This window comes from Microtus pennsylvanicus, chromosome 11 (assembly GCF_037038515.1).
Source record: "Microtus pennsylvanicus isolate mMicPen1 chromosome 11, mMicPen1.hap1, whole genome shotgun sequence".
NCBI classification, from domain to species: Eukaryota; Metazoa; Chordata; class Mammalia; order Rodentia; family Cricetidae; genus Microtus; species Microtus pennsylvanicus.
In genome coordinates, this window is record NC_134589.1 from 23,090,204 (window position 1) to 23,106,911 (window position 16,708).

A 16,708-nucleotide genomic window follows, 5' to 3' on the forward strand; every position below is an offset into this window, starting at 1 on the left:
GAAAGCAGCTAGTATGAGGGCAGCGTGCCGAGGGTGGGGGATGCCTCGGTTGGAAAAGCGCTGGCCGGGCAAGCACAAGTGTCTGAGCTTGATCCCCAGAACACATGTAAAAAAGTCAGGCACGCCGGGCGGTGGTGGCGCACGCCTTTAATCCCAGCACTTGGGAGGCAGAGGCAGGCGGATCTCTGTGAGTTCGAGACCAGCCTGGTCTACAAGAGCTAGTTCCAGGACAGGCTCCAAAACCACAGAGAAACCCTGTCTCGAAAAACCAAAAAAAAAAAAAAAAAAAAAAAAAAAAAAAAAAAAAAAAGTCAGGCACTGTGGTATGTGCGTGCCCAGATCGCTGGAGCTCACTAGCCAGGCAGCCTGGCTTTATGGGTGAGTTCCAGATCCAGTGAGAAAGACCATCTCAAAAACAAGGTGAACCGAAGCACCTGAAGACTGGCACCCAGCGTGACCCCTGTCCTTCACACACACGCACACATATACATGCGCACGCGCGCACACACACACACACACACACACACACACACACACACCGCCAGTGCTGGTGGCAGCGGCAGCAGCAGCAGCAGCAGCATTGCTGTTGAAGCATCAAGGTCAGCTTCACTCTCCAGGGTCATGTTTGGAATGTCAGAGGCTTTACAAGGTCTAGTTGAGATTCTAATTAGTCAGACATAAAGTATGAAGGTGGCTGGTTCTTGGGACACCTCAGGTCTTCTCAGAAACAGGAGCTGCCACAGTCTACTTCCCTTCCCCCTCCCCTAACTCATGTAACTTATAAGTGTGGTCTTCCTAGTTCTGAGAACTCAGTTCATTAGTTCCCATTTATTGGCATGTGTGGTAGTTTGAATGGCCATGGCCCCAATAGGGTCCTATACTTGAAATGTTTGGTCCACAGTTGATGGAACTGTTTGGGCAGGACTAGGAGGTGTGGTCTTGGTGGAGGTGTGTCACTAGGGGTGGGCTTTGAAGCTTCAAAAACCCAAACCATTCCCAGTTAGCTTGTTCTCTCTCTCTCTCTCTCTCTCTCCCTCTCTCTCTCTCTCTCTCTCTCTCTCTCTTTCTGCTTTAAGGTTGTTATTTCAACATGTAAACTCTCAACTTCCACCATGCCTGCCTACCTGCTACCATGCTTCCCTCCATGGTGCTCATGGTCTCCTCTACCCTCTGGAACTGTGAGTCCCATATTAAATGCTCTTTTTTTCCCCTCGAGACAGGGTTCCTCTGTAGCTTTGGAGCCTGTCCTGGAACTCGCTCTGTAGATCAGGCTGGTCTCGAACTCACAGAGATCCACTTGTCTCTGCCATCTGAGTGCTGGGATTAAAGATGTGCACCACAATAATAGAAAAGTAACTAAGATAGCATGTCACGGCGATGGTACCCCTAAAACTGTATCCTTCCCTCTCCTACTCTGCTAACCATCTCAGCGATCAAAATCCCAGCATCTTTAAAAAAATAATAAAAATAAAGCAAAAAAAAGCCCCTTAATCCACTGGTTAAATACAGCCTCATAATGGACTACTGTGGTACAGACATTAAAAATGATGCTGTAGAAGAACGTAGAGGGAGGGGAGCTCCAGACGCATTAGTTAAATGAAAATGTCAGGTCACAGGCCAACGGCCAACAGGAACTCAAAGTACAAATTCTTCTTAGAGATAGATTGAGACTGGACAGAAATGGTCATCTCTGTGTGGTTTCTGCTCACCTTTTAACATCCTACAATAACTCTTTGCCGTTAAACAAATGTCAGATGAAAACATCCTGCCTTTACGGGCCGGACTGTGAGGCCCTCCTCCCCACATTTATGTGTTGAAGTCCTAACTGTCTAACTGTGGCTGCCTTTGGAGGCCAGACTGTTGAGGAAGTCACAAAGGCAAAATGGTTTCATGTGCAGGGTCCTAACTCAATGGGACTAGCATCCTCATAGATGAGAAGACAGAAGTCATCAGTCAGGAGTGCATCCTGCCCAAGGTCAGTATCAAGCATTCATGTGCAGTGGTTCTCAACCACCTCTGACTCCAGTTCCAAGGGATCCAATGCCCTCTTCTTGACTTTTCAGGCACCCTCAAACACATGACACACATGCATACAAATTTTTACTAAACAAATGAGAATTTTAAAAAGAAAAGGAAATGGGGCCTCAGATAACACGTGCAGAGACGTGAACACACACCAAGAACAGAGGCCGTCAAAGCAGACGCCACGACCGACACCTTGATGGATTTGATGCCAGCAGAACTGTGAAACCTTTATTGTTGGAGACCAAAAATGAAAGCCTGTGGTATTCTGCTCTAGTGCCTGAGCAAAGACACTGCCTGCCTTTCAAAGACCAGCTCGATGCCAACCCTTCCAGGAACTTCCCCAAACATCCCCTCTTCCCAGTTTCACGTTCCTATCACTTCAGTGCCCCCCCCACCTGTTTAGAATAGCTTACATTTTACCCCCCTCCCTGCTAGGCTTCTTAAGACCAAGCTTTCCGAGGGCACTGGTCGGGGTTAAACCACTGAACTGTTTCCTGACCCAGGTGCTCATGTGGGTGGTGTCTGTGTGCATGTATGCACCTATGTTAACAGGGGCATGTGTTTCTGGGGAAGCTCGCCTGTGTGCACACGCACACGTATGTGTACACGTGCGTCTGTTCACATGTGGGTATGGGAGTGGCGTGAAGGCACGTGTGTCTTGGGGAAGGGTGCTGTTCCAGGAAGGTACCGCCTCTTACCCACTGAGCGATCCTGGAGGCAGCCACACTTCACACTTAACGAGTTTACAAAGCGTTTACATACGCACCCTCTATTCTGGTTGTCACAAACAGACCACCAAGGTGTACATATCTTCCTCGCTCCGGTTCACAGGTGAGGAAAGCATCTTCACAGAGGGCAGGGACCGAACATTTCGTGATGGTGAGAGCTAGACTGTATGAGGGCCCAGCATCACACCAAACTGCGTGCATGCCTTGGCCCCATCTCCACAATGACCATCGCAGGGAGTTATGATTGCCGGGTCCATTTCATAAATAAGGAAACTGAAACCAGGGGAGTCGCTCAGGTTCACGTAGCTAGAAAAGAGCGGAGCTGACAGGGGAACCCAGGCTTACATAGTCACAGCTCACACTTCAAACTGATCCCCACGCTGGCCCCTCCCACATAAAGAAGGACCACTGACTATGCAGAGCAAGCATGCATTGCTCTAGGACCCAGCAGGCTGATCTGTCCTAGAAAAGTAAGGTCGGGTCTAAGTCTTTGGGATGCCCTTGAGTGCGGAGGTGGGGGCACTGGGCCTCACTCAGGGCTGTTCACAGTGAAGGATCTCAGACTGGACTCCGTCACCAATGTTCTTGCCTTCTGTCCTCAAAAGTCCCCCGTATGTACCATCGTACCATCCAGGGGACTGGGAAACTAACAGAGAAAGGGAAGTTCTCACCTCAGTAAGGCAAGCTGGCACAGAATACTATGATGATGAGCTCAGGTTTTTATCGGGGGCTCTGAGGGGAAAGCCCTCAGCCCGACCACTAATTTCTATGAGGGTTTAAGCAAATTACACATATCTTGTGGTCTCAACTTCCATGGCTAGAAACAGAGTTACAGAAGAATGGAGTGTTGGTCGTCATCCAGAGCCACGAGTCATTGTTCCTAATTCCCGGGTGTAATAATTACCTATAATTCCCACATTGGGGGGACTGAGGCAGTAGGATCTCCAGTTCAAGACCCAACTAAGTTCAGGGTCAGCCTGGGACACAGCAAAACCCTCCTTTCAAAGAAGAAACAAAACAGGGCTGGTGATGTAGTTGAGTGGTAGAGCATCTTCCCAGCATGCACCAGGCTCTGGGGTCAAGTCCTAAGACCACAACACCCAACCCTGGCAGAGAAAAGCAGCCTTTGTATTAAAGAAGGAAGTAATAATAGCTCCAATGGGCAGCTTACACTATGCTATCCCTTGCCTTCACCCTTGGGGTGGACGGCATTTTCAGATAAGTCAATATATATGGATTAGCAGAGAAAGCCCTTGGGTTGGGTCAGTAGCAAAAGTAATAATGGTAGTCCCATCCCACCCCATCCCCTTCCCGGAATCTTCTAACTTCTGCCTTCTCCTACTGGTCAGTCCTCTCAGGAGCCGGGGAAACACATTGGCCTATTTCTTTAAGACCCATGAGATATGAGGTAGGCTTCAGAAACGGGCCCAGTTGTGCTTCCTTACCCAAGGACACGAGTTCAATCCTGAGCATCTCTCCATGACTGTGCCCAGCTGCAGGACACAGTATCTCTTGAGAGTCTGCAGAATTTCAGCATCTTGTCGGAATTTTGTCTTACCTTTGTTTGCTTTTGTCTTTGTTACAATAAGAGAGAATTCACCTTCAGCACAGAGCAGGCCCCCCCACCATTTTCATTCCAGGTCTAGAGACACAATTGTAGAATCTCTGCTACAATAGATGACCACTCTCCAGAAGGGAAAAAGGAAGAGGGCTCCTCCTTGCTAGGTACCACACTCTGTCTTCCCAGGGCCTCCCATGGCACTGTGGGGCCTCGACAGGGAGCTCGGAGTTGACATTCTACAGTTATAGCTCACCCAATGTAGCAAGGTGCCTGGGCTCTGCAGGAAAACCTCACCTTCCTGAGTGGCTCGGCAACGCTGGGGAGATGGGGTAAAAAGAGAAAGGTTGCCCATGTGCCACACCCATATGTCTCTGCAGCCTTCGCAGGATCTAAAGCCAGTGCCAGGCAGATCTCCTGCCTGAGGGTCAAGTGGGCAAGCTACCCTTGCTGTCATTTATTCATGGAAACAAGAAAAGCACCCACATCACCATCTCTCACTCAATTGACAAACGTCAAGAACCCTTGCTAGCCCCGTCTCTGTCTTCTGTATTGAGGACACTCAAATAAGAAGATAAATTCCCTGTCTCCAGAAACTTATGGCCTAGTAGGGGTCCAGGGACAGTATCGTCCTTTCTCTCCCACCCCCACATTTATCTGGTAGCCCTGGTACCATCAGTAGGCAAGATAGGCTAGGTGGAATTAGCATGAAAAAAAATACTGGGCTGGCATTTGGCAGCCATCTTAAGTAAGGATCCCATGGTATCAGAGGGCTTTAGGACTTACTTCCGTCTCAGTAGCCGCGGGCTCCAGGTAAGTGTCTAGGTAGCACTACTCAAAGTCATACTCCTAGTAAGGCTGGATATGCTATACCCATGCCTAGAGAAAAGGAAGTGACGTCGGGAGAGGAAGATACGGGCAGCCTAGAAAAGTTTCTGATGGGCTGCCAAGTCGGGGAAAGCATGATCTGGGTCCCAAGTTCTGTGCAAAGGCCCTGAGGCTTGTGTATGAAGCTAGAGGAAGAAACTGTCCCTCTTCTGGCCAGGGAGTCATGGAGAGTGGTGGAGGGACTGAAAGATGGCCTAAATGATGCCTACAGGATGCATCCCAGCCCATCCCAACAAAACTTGGTTTATTCCTTTTTTTTTCCCCCAAGGTTTCTCTGTAATAGCTCTGGCTGTCCTGGAACTCACTCTGTAGACCAGGCTGGCTTTGAACTCAGAGATCCACCTGCCTCTGCCTTCCAAGTGCTGAGATTAAAGGTTTGCCACCACTGAATTCTAAAAGATGGGTCTGACTTGATACGTTCTAAAAGGCAGGGTCTGGTTGGGTCTGGCCCAGTCTGGCCAGGCATGAGGCTCAAATGCTACCCAATTCTACATAGTCAACACAGGAACCCACTGTTCGTGTTTGTGCTGTTTGGCTGTCCTTGCTCTTTGTGTTTCGTTTTGTTTTATTGGACATTCTCACGTAGCTCACGTTGGCCTTGAACTTACTTTACAGTTAAGGATTATCTTGAACTCTTGATTCTCCTGCTTCCACCTCCCAAGTGCTGGGATTAGAAGTGTGCACCACCACGCCCAACTGAGACCAGGCCCAGCAATACACGTCATCTTTGGAAAAGTCTCTAATTCTAAACTTTGGTTTCTGCCACATGCAAGCGTGGGGACATTATCAACATTTGCCAAGAGACAGGATGGGATGAGAGGGGTGGAGTAGACAAATAGCACTTGTTAGCTTTTCTTCTATGCTCTGTGATTTTTTTTTTTTTTTGGCTCTCTCGGTTTAGAATGGCTTCTTTGTTACCTGAGGGCACAGCACAGCTTGGCTTTATCTGTCATTTTCTGCTCTTGGGATTATCTATCTGATTCAGGCCCACAGCATCTAATGAGAATTCAAGTGACAAGACGAGACACCTGTGAGAAAGGAGAAAGGGAAGGCAACGCTTACACAGTATTACTGGAGGGACCCACAGTTACTCAGGCTGAGTTTGGAGAGCTTAGCGCCCAGCTTCCTGGTTCAGGTCCAGTGAGGAACATAAATATGGACAGCTATGAATCCAGGTGTGGTCCATGGGCATCAGAAGGCTATACCAGACCAGCTGGAGTCTCTAAGATCCCAGGTGACCCCTGCACACACCAAACTTTGAGACATAATGTCCTTGTCTGGACATTAGAATCATTTGAAGAGCTTTAAAAACTACTGTTGACCAGAGTAAGTCCCAGGCCACTGAGAATCACACCCATTGATGGGTTGATTGATTGGTGATCGTAGAACCGCCCAGGTGATTTCAACATGCCGCCAGGCTTGCGAGCTCACCTTGGAAACAAAGGCTGCACTGTGCAGGGCGAGAAACAGAGGGCTAAGAGGGCGTGGTAGTGCATGTCCGTAAGCTTGGCCCTTCAGGAGCTGAGACTGGAAGCCGATCTGGGCTCCACCTTTGAAACCCTGTTTCCAAACAAGGAACGAAGAAAAAGACAAACTAGAAAGCAAAGCCCAAACTAATTGAGCATACCTGTAATCCCAACCCTTGGGAGGCACAGATTCAAGGCCATTCTCAACTACACAGTGAGTTGGAGGTTAGCCTCAGCTATATGTCTCAAACAAAACAAAACACAGAGCTTAGCTTCTCCCAGTACTCTCCTTCATTTCATCAGGGATGTAGTTCATTTAGTAGAGTGTTATGTAAGTAACCTAAAGTCTCACAGCAACTTGAGCCAATACCTCCAACTCCAGGTTCCTGCTCATGGACAACTATTGCCCGACAGAGGAGAATGGGGTTGAAAGGAGAGGCATTAGGTCTCAGAGGAAGAATTTTGTGGACATGAGTGACTTATGCCCCTTGAGTCCCCTGACATGCTAATCTGTGGATGCCTCGCCTTCTGGGGCAATCAGTTCCTCAGAAGCGGGAGGCAAGACAGGGCTCTGCTTCTCACTATAGCTGTTGTTCTCTGGACAGGAGGAACCCCCACACCTGTGCCCATCCATCCTGGCCCTGCCTTTCCCACAGTCTCCCCACTCATTTTCCCAGAGACACTGAGAACCTAGGGACTGTCCCCCACCATTCTCAGAACTCAGGTGAGGTTTCTGAGCCCCCAGCACCTCAAGTCCTGGCTCCTCTCAGAAGTACAGGGGCAGGCCCCGTTCTCAAGTCAGCAACCACGCGGAGCTCGAAACCAGCAGGGCCCAGGCTCCCTTGTGACTTGTTTTGACTCTCTTGTCAGAGCTTTGGGAGGAGGGGATGTTTCAAACCTGTGATTGTCTCAGCCTCAAGACTTCTTCTGGTGTGTTTTTGAAGTGGCTTTTTGTTATTTGCCTCGACTCAGTCGCCTTTCTCAGCAGCTGTGGAAAAACGTGGTCGGCCCCTGGCGGAGCAGCACTTGGATTCCATGTAAACAGCTTGCCTGTTGGGCTGAACAGATCAGAGGGGTTGGACCCGTTGCATCCTTGACATGAAACATTCAGAATAAACATCCTCGTGTTGGAGGCAGATGGTAGGCACAAGGAGGCAGAAGGGGCTTTCTAGGCACACCGTCGTTCTAACACTGGGCGACCATGCAGGTCTGTTCTGAGGGCAAGAATAGGCATGAATGAGCCTCGGGGTTGTGAGGAGGAGAGATCGACCTGTAAGGAGCCTTTCTGGTTTCTCTCCCTTCCTGAAAAGTTGAGGGACTGATCTCTAATTCCTCCATCCGGTACTATAGCCACTAAACATGTACAAGTACTAACTGATCAAAACGTAGCCAATGTGACTAAGGAACTGAACTTTTATGTTTTTTTAAAAAAGATTTATCTCTATTTTTATTTGTGTGTGTGGGGTGTCTGTGTATAATTGCCCTCAGATGTCAGAAGAGGGCGTCAGACCTCACCGGAGCTGGAGTTATGGCAGTTGTGAGTTTAGAACTAAACCCATGTTCTTCTCAAAAGCAGCGATTGCTCTTAACCATTGAGCCATCTCTCCAGCTTGTACACTGTCTATCCCGTGGCTGTTTTTGTCATTCTCATTTGATTAACAAATATTCTTCCACCAGCCAGGTGGTGATGGCTCATGCCTTTAATCCCAGAACTTGGGAGGCAGAGGCAGGAGGATCTCTTGAAATTGAGGCCAGCCTGGTCTACAGAGCAAGTTCCAGGATAGCCAGGGCTACACAGAGAGACCCTGTCTCAAAGAAACAAAACAATATTCTTTCACCATCAATTATAATGACTGCAGGGTATTCTATGATGTATAGAAAACAATTTAATCATCAAAGTCTGCAATAATATTACCTCAATTTTGGTCTCATTTTTTAAAAATAATTGCTATGAATATAATAATATCAATATATTCATGAAAAACCATCCACTAACCCCTTAGGAGAAAGGAAAAGAATTAGACCAAAACAATACAAAATATTAAGACTTCTGAATATTTACTAAGTCACTCTAGAAATTTTGAACCTCTTTATAGTTTTGTTTGTTTGTCTTTGTTTTTCAAGACAGGGTTTCTCTGTGTAGCCTTAGCTGTCCTGGAACTCACTCTGTAGACCAGGCTGGCCTTGAACTCATGGAGATCCTTCTGCCTCTGCCTCCCCAGTGCTGGGAGTAAAGAAGTGCACCATCACCAGCACCTGATGAGAAAACTGAATTCTTCAAAGGTAACAAGATTTGAAGAAGAATGTTCTTAAGGAAGCAATAGCTAACTTAGCATATGCAAGTGGCCAGGTACATCCTTAGGTACTGGCAACTTAGGTGAATGAAACACATCTCAGCCTTGAAGAACTCAGGCCAGGAGAGAATGAAATCCTTGACTTCAGGTCAAGGGTCAACTTGGACGCCAGCTGAAAATACCACAGGTATTTTTACACAGAATAGCATGGGGGAGAAGCCCATGGATTCTCCCTGGACACACTAGAAAGGCTGCTATGGCGACACTTGAACTGGCTCCAGAAGGTAAGTATAGACGCTAAGAAGCGGTCAGAGGGGCGGTGGGATGGGAAGGGCATAACTTCTCACCTCCAGTGGCTTCCACCCTCAACTCCATTTGATGGGAGCTCTTCTTTGGGTCTGTCTAGCATGCCCTTCCTGTCACAGAAATCCCTTCTATGATCTTTTGTAATGAGACATAAATACCTTGGTCACAGCCTACATAAAGCCATCTTTAGAAACTGCCATACCAAGATGCTAAGCATAGCATAGTATTGATGAATCGAGTGTCTTTTGTATTAACCACTCCTCCTTAAAAGAAATACTGACTTGTAATGTCATTATGCCCACTTGATAGATAATTAAAACAGTTGTAGAAATCAGAGCTAGGGTAAAAGCCAGGGAGACCTAGATTCCCCCAGACCTCCAATTCTGAGCCCGCTTTGCTGGGTCGTCCCAGCCCTGCACAAACAAAACAGCCAATGGAAATCCCTGCTACAGAGACCCTTGGGAAAATTCCTTCATCTTGCTGAGCCTGCAAAGCATACAGCGAAAAATGAGAGTCGGAGAAGGAGCAAAGGACCTCGATAGTGGCAACAACAATCGCCTGTCATCAACCCATGGCCTGTGGGAGACAGCACTTGGCTTCTGTTTCCGCGGGTCTCCGAGTTCCCAAACACACACACCTTGGTGGGGAGCCTCTGCAGTCCTGCTCTTCGGGAGCCAGTCCAGTCCTCGAAGCTGACCTTTCTTCGGAAACTCATCGAAAGATGAATTAAGGAACTCGGCCATCTGTGTCCCCGGAGCAGGAGGTGAGAAGGGCATGACAGTCACCCGACCCTTTCCATGATTTGACCTCTGTTCTCTCTCCTCGGTTCTACCATATGACATCAATGACAGTGTGACATTCTCCGACCTGCCCATGCCTGCCTTCACCACCCCCTCTTCCTCGCTCTGTGACGCATGATGTCCCTGGAGAGTCCCCCCTAACATCATCACAGAACAAAAACAAAAACAACAAAAATACCAAATCTTCCTCTGGCCATACCTGCTCCCTCAACCATGGCCGGCCTACAGGATTGGGGATCTTTGCTTCTAATACGAGAAATGAAATTGCTTTGTCTTTCTTCTTTATTTTTTTTTCTTTTTTTGTTTCACTTCTGCTATTCACACAGAGGTAGGTGCCTGCCAGGGACCTCAGCGCTGAACCTATCTTAATTTTAATTCAAGTTTATTTTTGGACCTCTCAGCTGTTGCTACAGAGTACTCAGATGAGCTTGCGTGAGTCAGTCAAGGAAACAGCAAGTAAACAGCAAGGAGAGGATGGATTTGTACACAACCTGCTGCAGGCCAGGGATCCCCTCGTGGGAACATCATTTCATCCTTCCGTGTTTCTAAGATGGAGTCTTCGGATGGGCTCCGTTCTCACAGAAACTGAAGTTCTGTGTAGTTTTGTGGCTTGGTCAAAGTCGATTCCTAAGTGTGGAGACTTGGATTAAACCAGCCCGGACCCAAAAGCCACAGTCGGGCTGATTGAGATGGCTCTGTGGGTAAAGGCAATGGGCGCCAAACCTGATGACCTGAGTTCAGTTCCTAGGAACCACATAGTAGGAGAGACCTGACTCCGGAAAGCATCCTCTCATCTCCACATCTGAGCTGTGGCGTGTAAGCATGGATGGGCCAACACGGGCACACACACACACACACACACACACACACACACACACACACACTAAAAAGGGGGGCAACCAACTGCGCGCCCACCCCTACTCACGCTCCACTCCTCTCCGCCTCCTACACCTAACTCACTGAAGCGCGCCCCTGAATTCATCTGTGCCTTCTCCCCCGTGTGTTTCCATTATCTCTGCCCCCAGCTAACCATCTCTTAAACTTTGCCTCTTTCCTTCTTTGAAATAAAAATATGGCCAATCACAGAAGGCTCTGGAATTCTAAGGTTTGGTTTAATGCCCCCCTTCCATTGAAGTGACTGGTTCCTTTCCCTTCGGAATCGTGTTAGGAAAGGGGATGAGGTAAGACGGCAAAGGAGAAGCCCACTGGCCTTGCAGCTGAAGGAACTCAACATCACTAAGTCGCTGCTGCCTCACCTCCCAGGTGGCAACAAGCTGCCCACCTGGCAGGGTGGTCGAAAGAATAAAATGAGGTATTAGTCTTCATGCCGCTGTGACAATAGACCTGGTCCAAACACCTTCTTTGGCCCACGGTTTTGGAGGATTCAGTCCAAGGTCATTCAGCTCCACGAACCTAAGCAGATTATCATGGTGGCGGGAGCAGGTAGCAAAGGAGAGGCTATGCGCTTCATGGCTGACAGGGAAGCAGAACAATGCCAGCTCCCTTCAGCTGTGGGGAGAAACCCCAGCTTGTACGTGATGCTCACAGTCAGGGTGGGTCTTCCTCTCTCTGCTCATCCTCTCTAGAACCATCACTGACACACCCAGAGGTGTTTCCCACCAGCCTCTTAGGTGACTGTAGAGCTGACAGTGAAATTTAACCATCAAAGACAACACAAAAGAAAAGGCCCAGGTCAGATTCAAGAAACCTAAAAGTGTCTTCCCTTCCCCGCTGCCTGGGAGTGTGGTCTCAGCCTGCAAAGGAGGGCTGAACCGAAGGGGACTTTGCTACGTCTCTCAGAGAATACTGGCTCACCTTCATCCAGACCTGCCTGGAACATTGTAGGGCCCAAGGCAGAGCAAAAACAGACTTTCATATTGCTTGCCTCCAATAGTCACCTTATCTGTCAATCTAATCGACTCTTGCAATAAAAGGGGTTCTACCGCATTTGAAAACACAAAATACTAAAATTGTAAAAATCTTTTTTTATGATGAACTGAGGAGCCGCATATACATTCAAACTTTAAAAAAATAGATTTACTTTCATCTTATGTGTATGAGTGTTTAGCTTGCACGTATGTATGTATGAGATCAGAAGACGGCATCAGATCCTCTAGAACTAGAGTTATGGGGAGTCGAGAGCTGCCATGTGGGTGCTGGGAACTTAAGCCAGGTCCTCTGCAAAAGCAACAAGGACACTTACTCGCTGAGCCATCTCTCTGGCTCCTAAATTTAGAATATTAACACTTCTTAGAGGTAGGTAGATAGACAACAGATGATAGATAGATAGATAGATAGATAGATAGATAGATAGATAGATAGATAGATAGATAGATAGATAGACAGTCCCTCTTTCTACCAGCAGCCTGCACACCTCAGCTTTGTGAATGGCCTTCATGAACAGCAACCTCAGGCCACAGCTAGAGTGTCCACCACTGCTGTGCTGTCTCCGTGGAGGCCTGAAAAGGGCTCAGGGCAATTCGAGAGAAGAATTGGGGTTGGGGTGTGGTAGGGCATAGCAGGAAGACACAGACCATGGATCTGGGCTCTATCTGTCAGAAAGGAGGGCAGTCTGGAGAAAACGAGAGCTGGCCTCAAAGGTGTGGGTCCCTCTACCAAACCTGAGCCCCGTGAGCATCCACTGCCCATTCTCTCCGCCTGTCCCTTTAAAAGAGGATTCACACCATGAGCTGGAGACCAGCAGATGTCCATATTAAGTCTTGAACCTAATATTTGAAAGGAAATTATACCCATCTTTTCTCAGTACTGGAGGTTGAACTCAAGGCCTAGCTCACGATAGACAAGTGTTCCACCTCTGAACCATAATTCCAGTTTCCTTCATAGCTTTTACTCTGAAAAGGGGTCTCACCAAATTGACCAAGCCGGCTTTAAACTCACTCTGTAGTTCTGACAGTCCTTGTGCCTGAGATCCCCCTGCCTCAGCTTTCCAAAGTAGAGGCCTGTGCCTCCAGACTTGCAGAGATTACACCTCTGATCAATTCAATCCATTTCTCGAACTGTTTTTTCCCCGCCTCCAAGATGGGGTTAAGTAGGAAGAGGCTTCAACCCCCATACACTAGTGTTTACACAGAGAATCCCTTCGGCTGGCTGCTCCTCTTCTCTGCTTTGAAAGTCTTTGTTCCAAAATCCTTAGACAGAAAAACAAAAGGGTGGTTCTCAAGGCTGAGCATGGAGGGAGATGGAGACTACAGAGGGAATTCAAGGGGTCTGGGGAGGGCGAGGAAAGGAAGCTATTACTTAACTGCATCTTGCTTCTGGTAGTGTGGAGACAATTATCAGTATCGGGGGCAGGGGGTAGAAAAAGACAGAAGCCCTAGAACTATATACCTGAAGTTTGCTATATGTAAATTATACTTTAAAATTATGTCATGATTGCTTGTTTGTTTGTTGTTTGTTTTGTTCCAAACCACATTTTAAGAAAGCTGTGGGAATTTCAAAAGGGAATATATTAAGGCTTATAAATTAAGTTCCTCTGACGTGCCATTTAGGGAGGGACCGTGTGGCAGCCACCTCCTGGGTCTGTGGCCTTTCAGCATCTCACCAGTCAGCCCCTTTCTGGAGGGAATTCCCTTGTTATTCTTCTGCCCCACCAAGAAACCAAGAACTCCTAACCTCACAGCCCAGATACAGGCCCGTGACCTACACTCTGCCAATCAGAAGCACATATGCAGATGGTGCTTAAGAAATGGGAACTATAGGAATGTAGCATTGCACGAGCTTTCGTTTCTTTACCGGTACTGGCATTGGGACAGCAGAAGTTTTTGGCTTTGGAGCCGTCGTCAGTAGTTGTGAAACTGAGTTCCTTGTTCAACAATGGTGTCAGGGGAAGACCTGGATGGGGAGTTCCATTCTCAGCCTGGGAGTCTCTTTTAGGAAAGTCCTTAACTTCTCCGACTCTGTTTCCTCATCTCTAGAATGGACATCACAACACTGACTTCACAGAACTGTTGTGAGATTAAATGACGTGTTCCGGGGTCTGGCCGACCATAGGTACCAAGAGTAAGTACTGCCATAGGTACCGAGAGTAAGTACTGCCATAGGTACCGAGAGTAAGTACTGCCATAGGTACCGAGAGTAAGTACTGCCATAGGTACCGAGAGTAAGTACTGCCAAGGTACTGCGTAAGTGCTAGCTCCCGTCCCCGCTCAGTCTCTCAGATCCCAGAAATGGTGATCGGCCTCTCTGTCTGGAAGCTTCCTGAAGGTCAGGCTGTGCTCCCTCATCCAAGCCTGAATCATTTCTCAGAGTGGAGACTGTGAACTTTGCCCATTAGCAGAAACTGATGCTGACCTTCGGAAGCAGGGGCCGTGGAAGTCTGCTTCCCTGAGTTCCCTCCTCTGCCTGCTTCCTTCCTACTCTTGCGTGAGCTGTAAGTGGCGCCTATCTGAGGTCCAATCCATGGAAATCTGCTTCCGATAACCCCAGGTGCCTTTTGGTTGAGCACAAAGAATACGCTACCTGTTGTGTTAAGAAATCGATGAGGTGCCCACTAGAGAGGAGGAAAGATGCTTAGACACCCCCTGCGACACAATGCATCCTGCGGGAGTGAGGCCACCGGAAATTCCTCGTGGAATTGGGAGCTCTTTGAGCTGGATCTTTTAAAAATATGCCTATGAATATTTTTGTCTTCATGCATGTGCACCGGGAGCACATCTGGTACCTGTGAGAAACAGAAGAGGGCTTCGTCGGACGCCCTGGCACTGGAATTACAGACAGCTGTTGGCTGCCCCATGGGTCCCGGGAACCAACCCGAGATCCTCTGCAAGAACGGCAAGTAAGCCGGATCTTGAATGAATGACAAGTTAAAACCTGAAGGGGGTGGGGAGGGCTAGAGAGATGGCTCAGTGCTTAAGGGCATTTGCTGCTCTTCTAGAGGACCCAGGAGATCCAGGTTCAACTCCCAGCGCCAACATGCAGCCCACAACTGCCTGTAACTCCAAGATCTGACACCCTCACACAAACAGACATGCAGGCAAAACGTCAATGTGCATAAAAATAAATAAATAAATCAGCGGGGTCCCCGAAGGTGAGACCAAACCAGGATAGACAGCCAGTATTCCCCACTCCAGTCTCCAGAGGAGGAAGTGAGAGGAAAGGACCCACAGAGAGCTGGCCGAGCCAGCTAACCAAAGCCTCTTCACTACAGCAGACAGCTCCAAGCCTACACAAGCATCAGGGCACTCGGGATGTCTAAGTCAGTTGTTAGGTGTGCAAACAGGCATGCGGGACTCGGGGTACACGCTTTGGCTCAACTCGTCCCTTTGCCACCAGAGCAATCCCATCATTTCCTCCATTTGTTCTCACCAGAGTTTCAATTCAAACCTCCCAGCTCAGGGGCTTGGCACCTCTCTTAAATAAAGGTCACCTCAGAAGTCAACACTGACTCTTACCAGAGGGTGAGGAGGCATTGAGACGACCCTCAGGTGAGCCCCAAGGCTGTTGCTTGGAGTTGTCATGACAACAGGGCGGCATAGCCAGACTGGCCCTCACCTAAACGGTGTGAGGTTTGGGATGAGTAACTTCGAAAGAATAGACCCCCCACCCCTGTTTTCCTATTTGTCATCTTCAGACCCCCTCCACACCTGTCGCCTTCCCTCTCCTCAGGGACCTTAGCAACTTGAAAAACACAGACACACATGCCTCCTCCTCTCAATGTCCAACAATGAGCCCTCGCAGCAAAACAGGAAGCCTCTTCCTGCCAAGGCAAACCCATTGTGTTCTCTCTGCTCACGTGTCCACAAGTACAGGAAACCACTACCCAGCCATGGCAACAGGTGTCAGGGTGACGCTAGGCTTCCCGCCAGCCTGTGCCCAGCCCTTCTTCCCTTTCCTCCCTCCTAAAGAGCGCTCTCTTTGTGGAGGTTAATAGTGATTGGCGGCTTGACAGGGTCTAGAATCGCCTGGGAGACAAGGTTCTGGGCAAGCCTGGGAGTGGGTGTCCTCAGTACCTTACCCGAGATGGGAAGGCTTACCTCAGAAGTGAGCGGCTGGTGCCTGGGCTTGGGTCTTGGACTGCATCAAAAGGAGAGAGCTTGCGCTCCATCGCAAGTGTCCAGCTCCCTTTGTGTCCTGGTTGCAGATGCAATGTCACCAGCTGCCTCGTGCTCCTGTGGCCCTGACTCTCCAGTCATGGCGGACTGTACCCATGGAGCTGTGAGCCACATAAACCCATTCTCCCTTAAACTGTTCTTGTCAGGGTATTTTTGATCACAACAGCAGGGGAAAATAAAAACCAACATTTCCGCCTCGCAGCCTGGCAGCTCACATCTCTTGGTCCTTTTACCCCTGGAAACCAAAGATCTGTTGAGGCTTTGAACCCCCAACCTCCCCCCCCAAAAAATTTTCCAAATAAAGTTCCTAACACTAGCCAGGCAACACAAGATTGCACCTGTGCTGAAATTTAACAAGTTTCTTAGCTCTTTGAGTCACAAAATTCTAGGTAAAGTCTGAGATGACCATCTCTCAAACTCTGAGTGTCCCTAAGTGTATGCCAGATCTGCACGACCAAAGACTACTTGGGGAAAGGAAGTTTTTATAGGTTTACACTTCCGTGTCACAGTCCAGTATCAAAGGAAGCCAGGGCAGGAACGCAGGGCAGGGCAGGAACCCGGGGGCAGAAACT

At 48.5% G+C, this 16,708-nt stretch overlaps 1 protein-coding gene across 2 annotated transcripts; it reads right to left on the reverse strand.

Annotated features, from left to right (window-relative positions):
• Positions 1-2,027: 2,027 nt before the first annotated feature.
• On the reverse strand, positions 2,028-16,234 carry LOC142831823 (uncharacterized). 2 transcript variants are annotated; one of them, XR_012907075.1, is made up of 4 exons: positions 9,903-10,295; positions 7,564-7,723; positions 6,631-6,759; positions 2,028-6,227 (listed from the first exon to the last, which is right to left on the reverse strand). XR_012907075.1 is itself a non-coding variant. In XM_075942230.1 (4 exons), the coding sequence occupies exons 1-4, from the start codon at positions 16,127-16,129 to the stop codon at positions 6,207-6,209; spliced, it is 381 nt and encodes a 126-aa protein (XP_075798345.1). In that variant the 5' UTR covers positions 16,130-16,234; the 3' UTR covers positions 2,028-6,206. The 2 variants fall into 2 exon arrangements, 1 of the variants encoding a protein (XP_075798345.1); XM_075942230.1 differs by lacking the exon at positions 9,903-10,295 and adding an exon at positions 16,059-16,234.
• Between the last annotated feature and the right edge of the window lie 474 nt (positions 16,235-16,708).

Excerpts from the sequence above, each read along its gene's own strand:
- LOC142831823 (XM_075942230.1), bottom strand. The coding sequence starts at position 16,129 with ATGGAGCGCAAGCTCTCTCCTTTTGATGCAGTCCAAGACCCAAGCCCA. Across the intron at positions 7,724-16,058 it reads ACCAGCCGCTCACTTCTGAG|CCCAACAGGCAAGCTGTTTA; the intron begins GTAAGCCTTCCC and ends TGATCTGTTCAG. Across the intron at positions 6,228-6,630 it reads GTGCAGCCTTTGTTTCCAAG|GTGTCTCGTCTTGTCACTTG; the intron begins GTGAGCTCGCAA and ends CCTTTCTCACAG.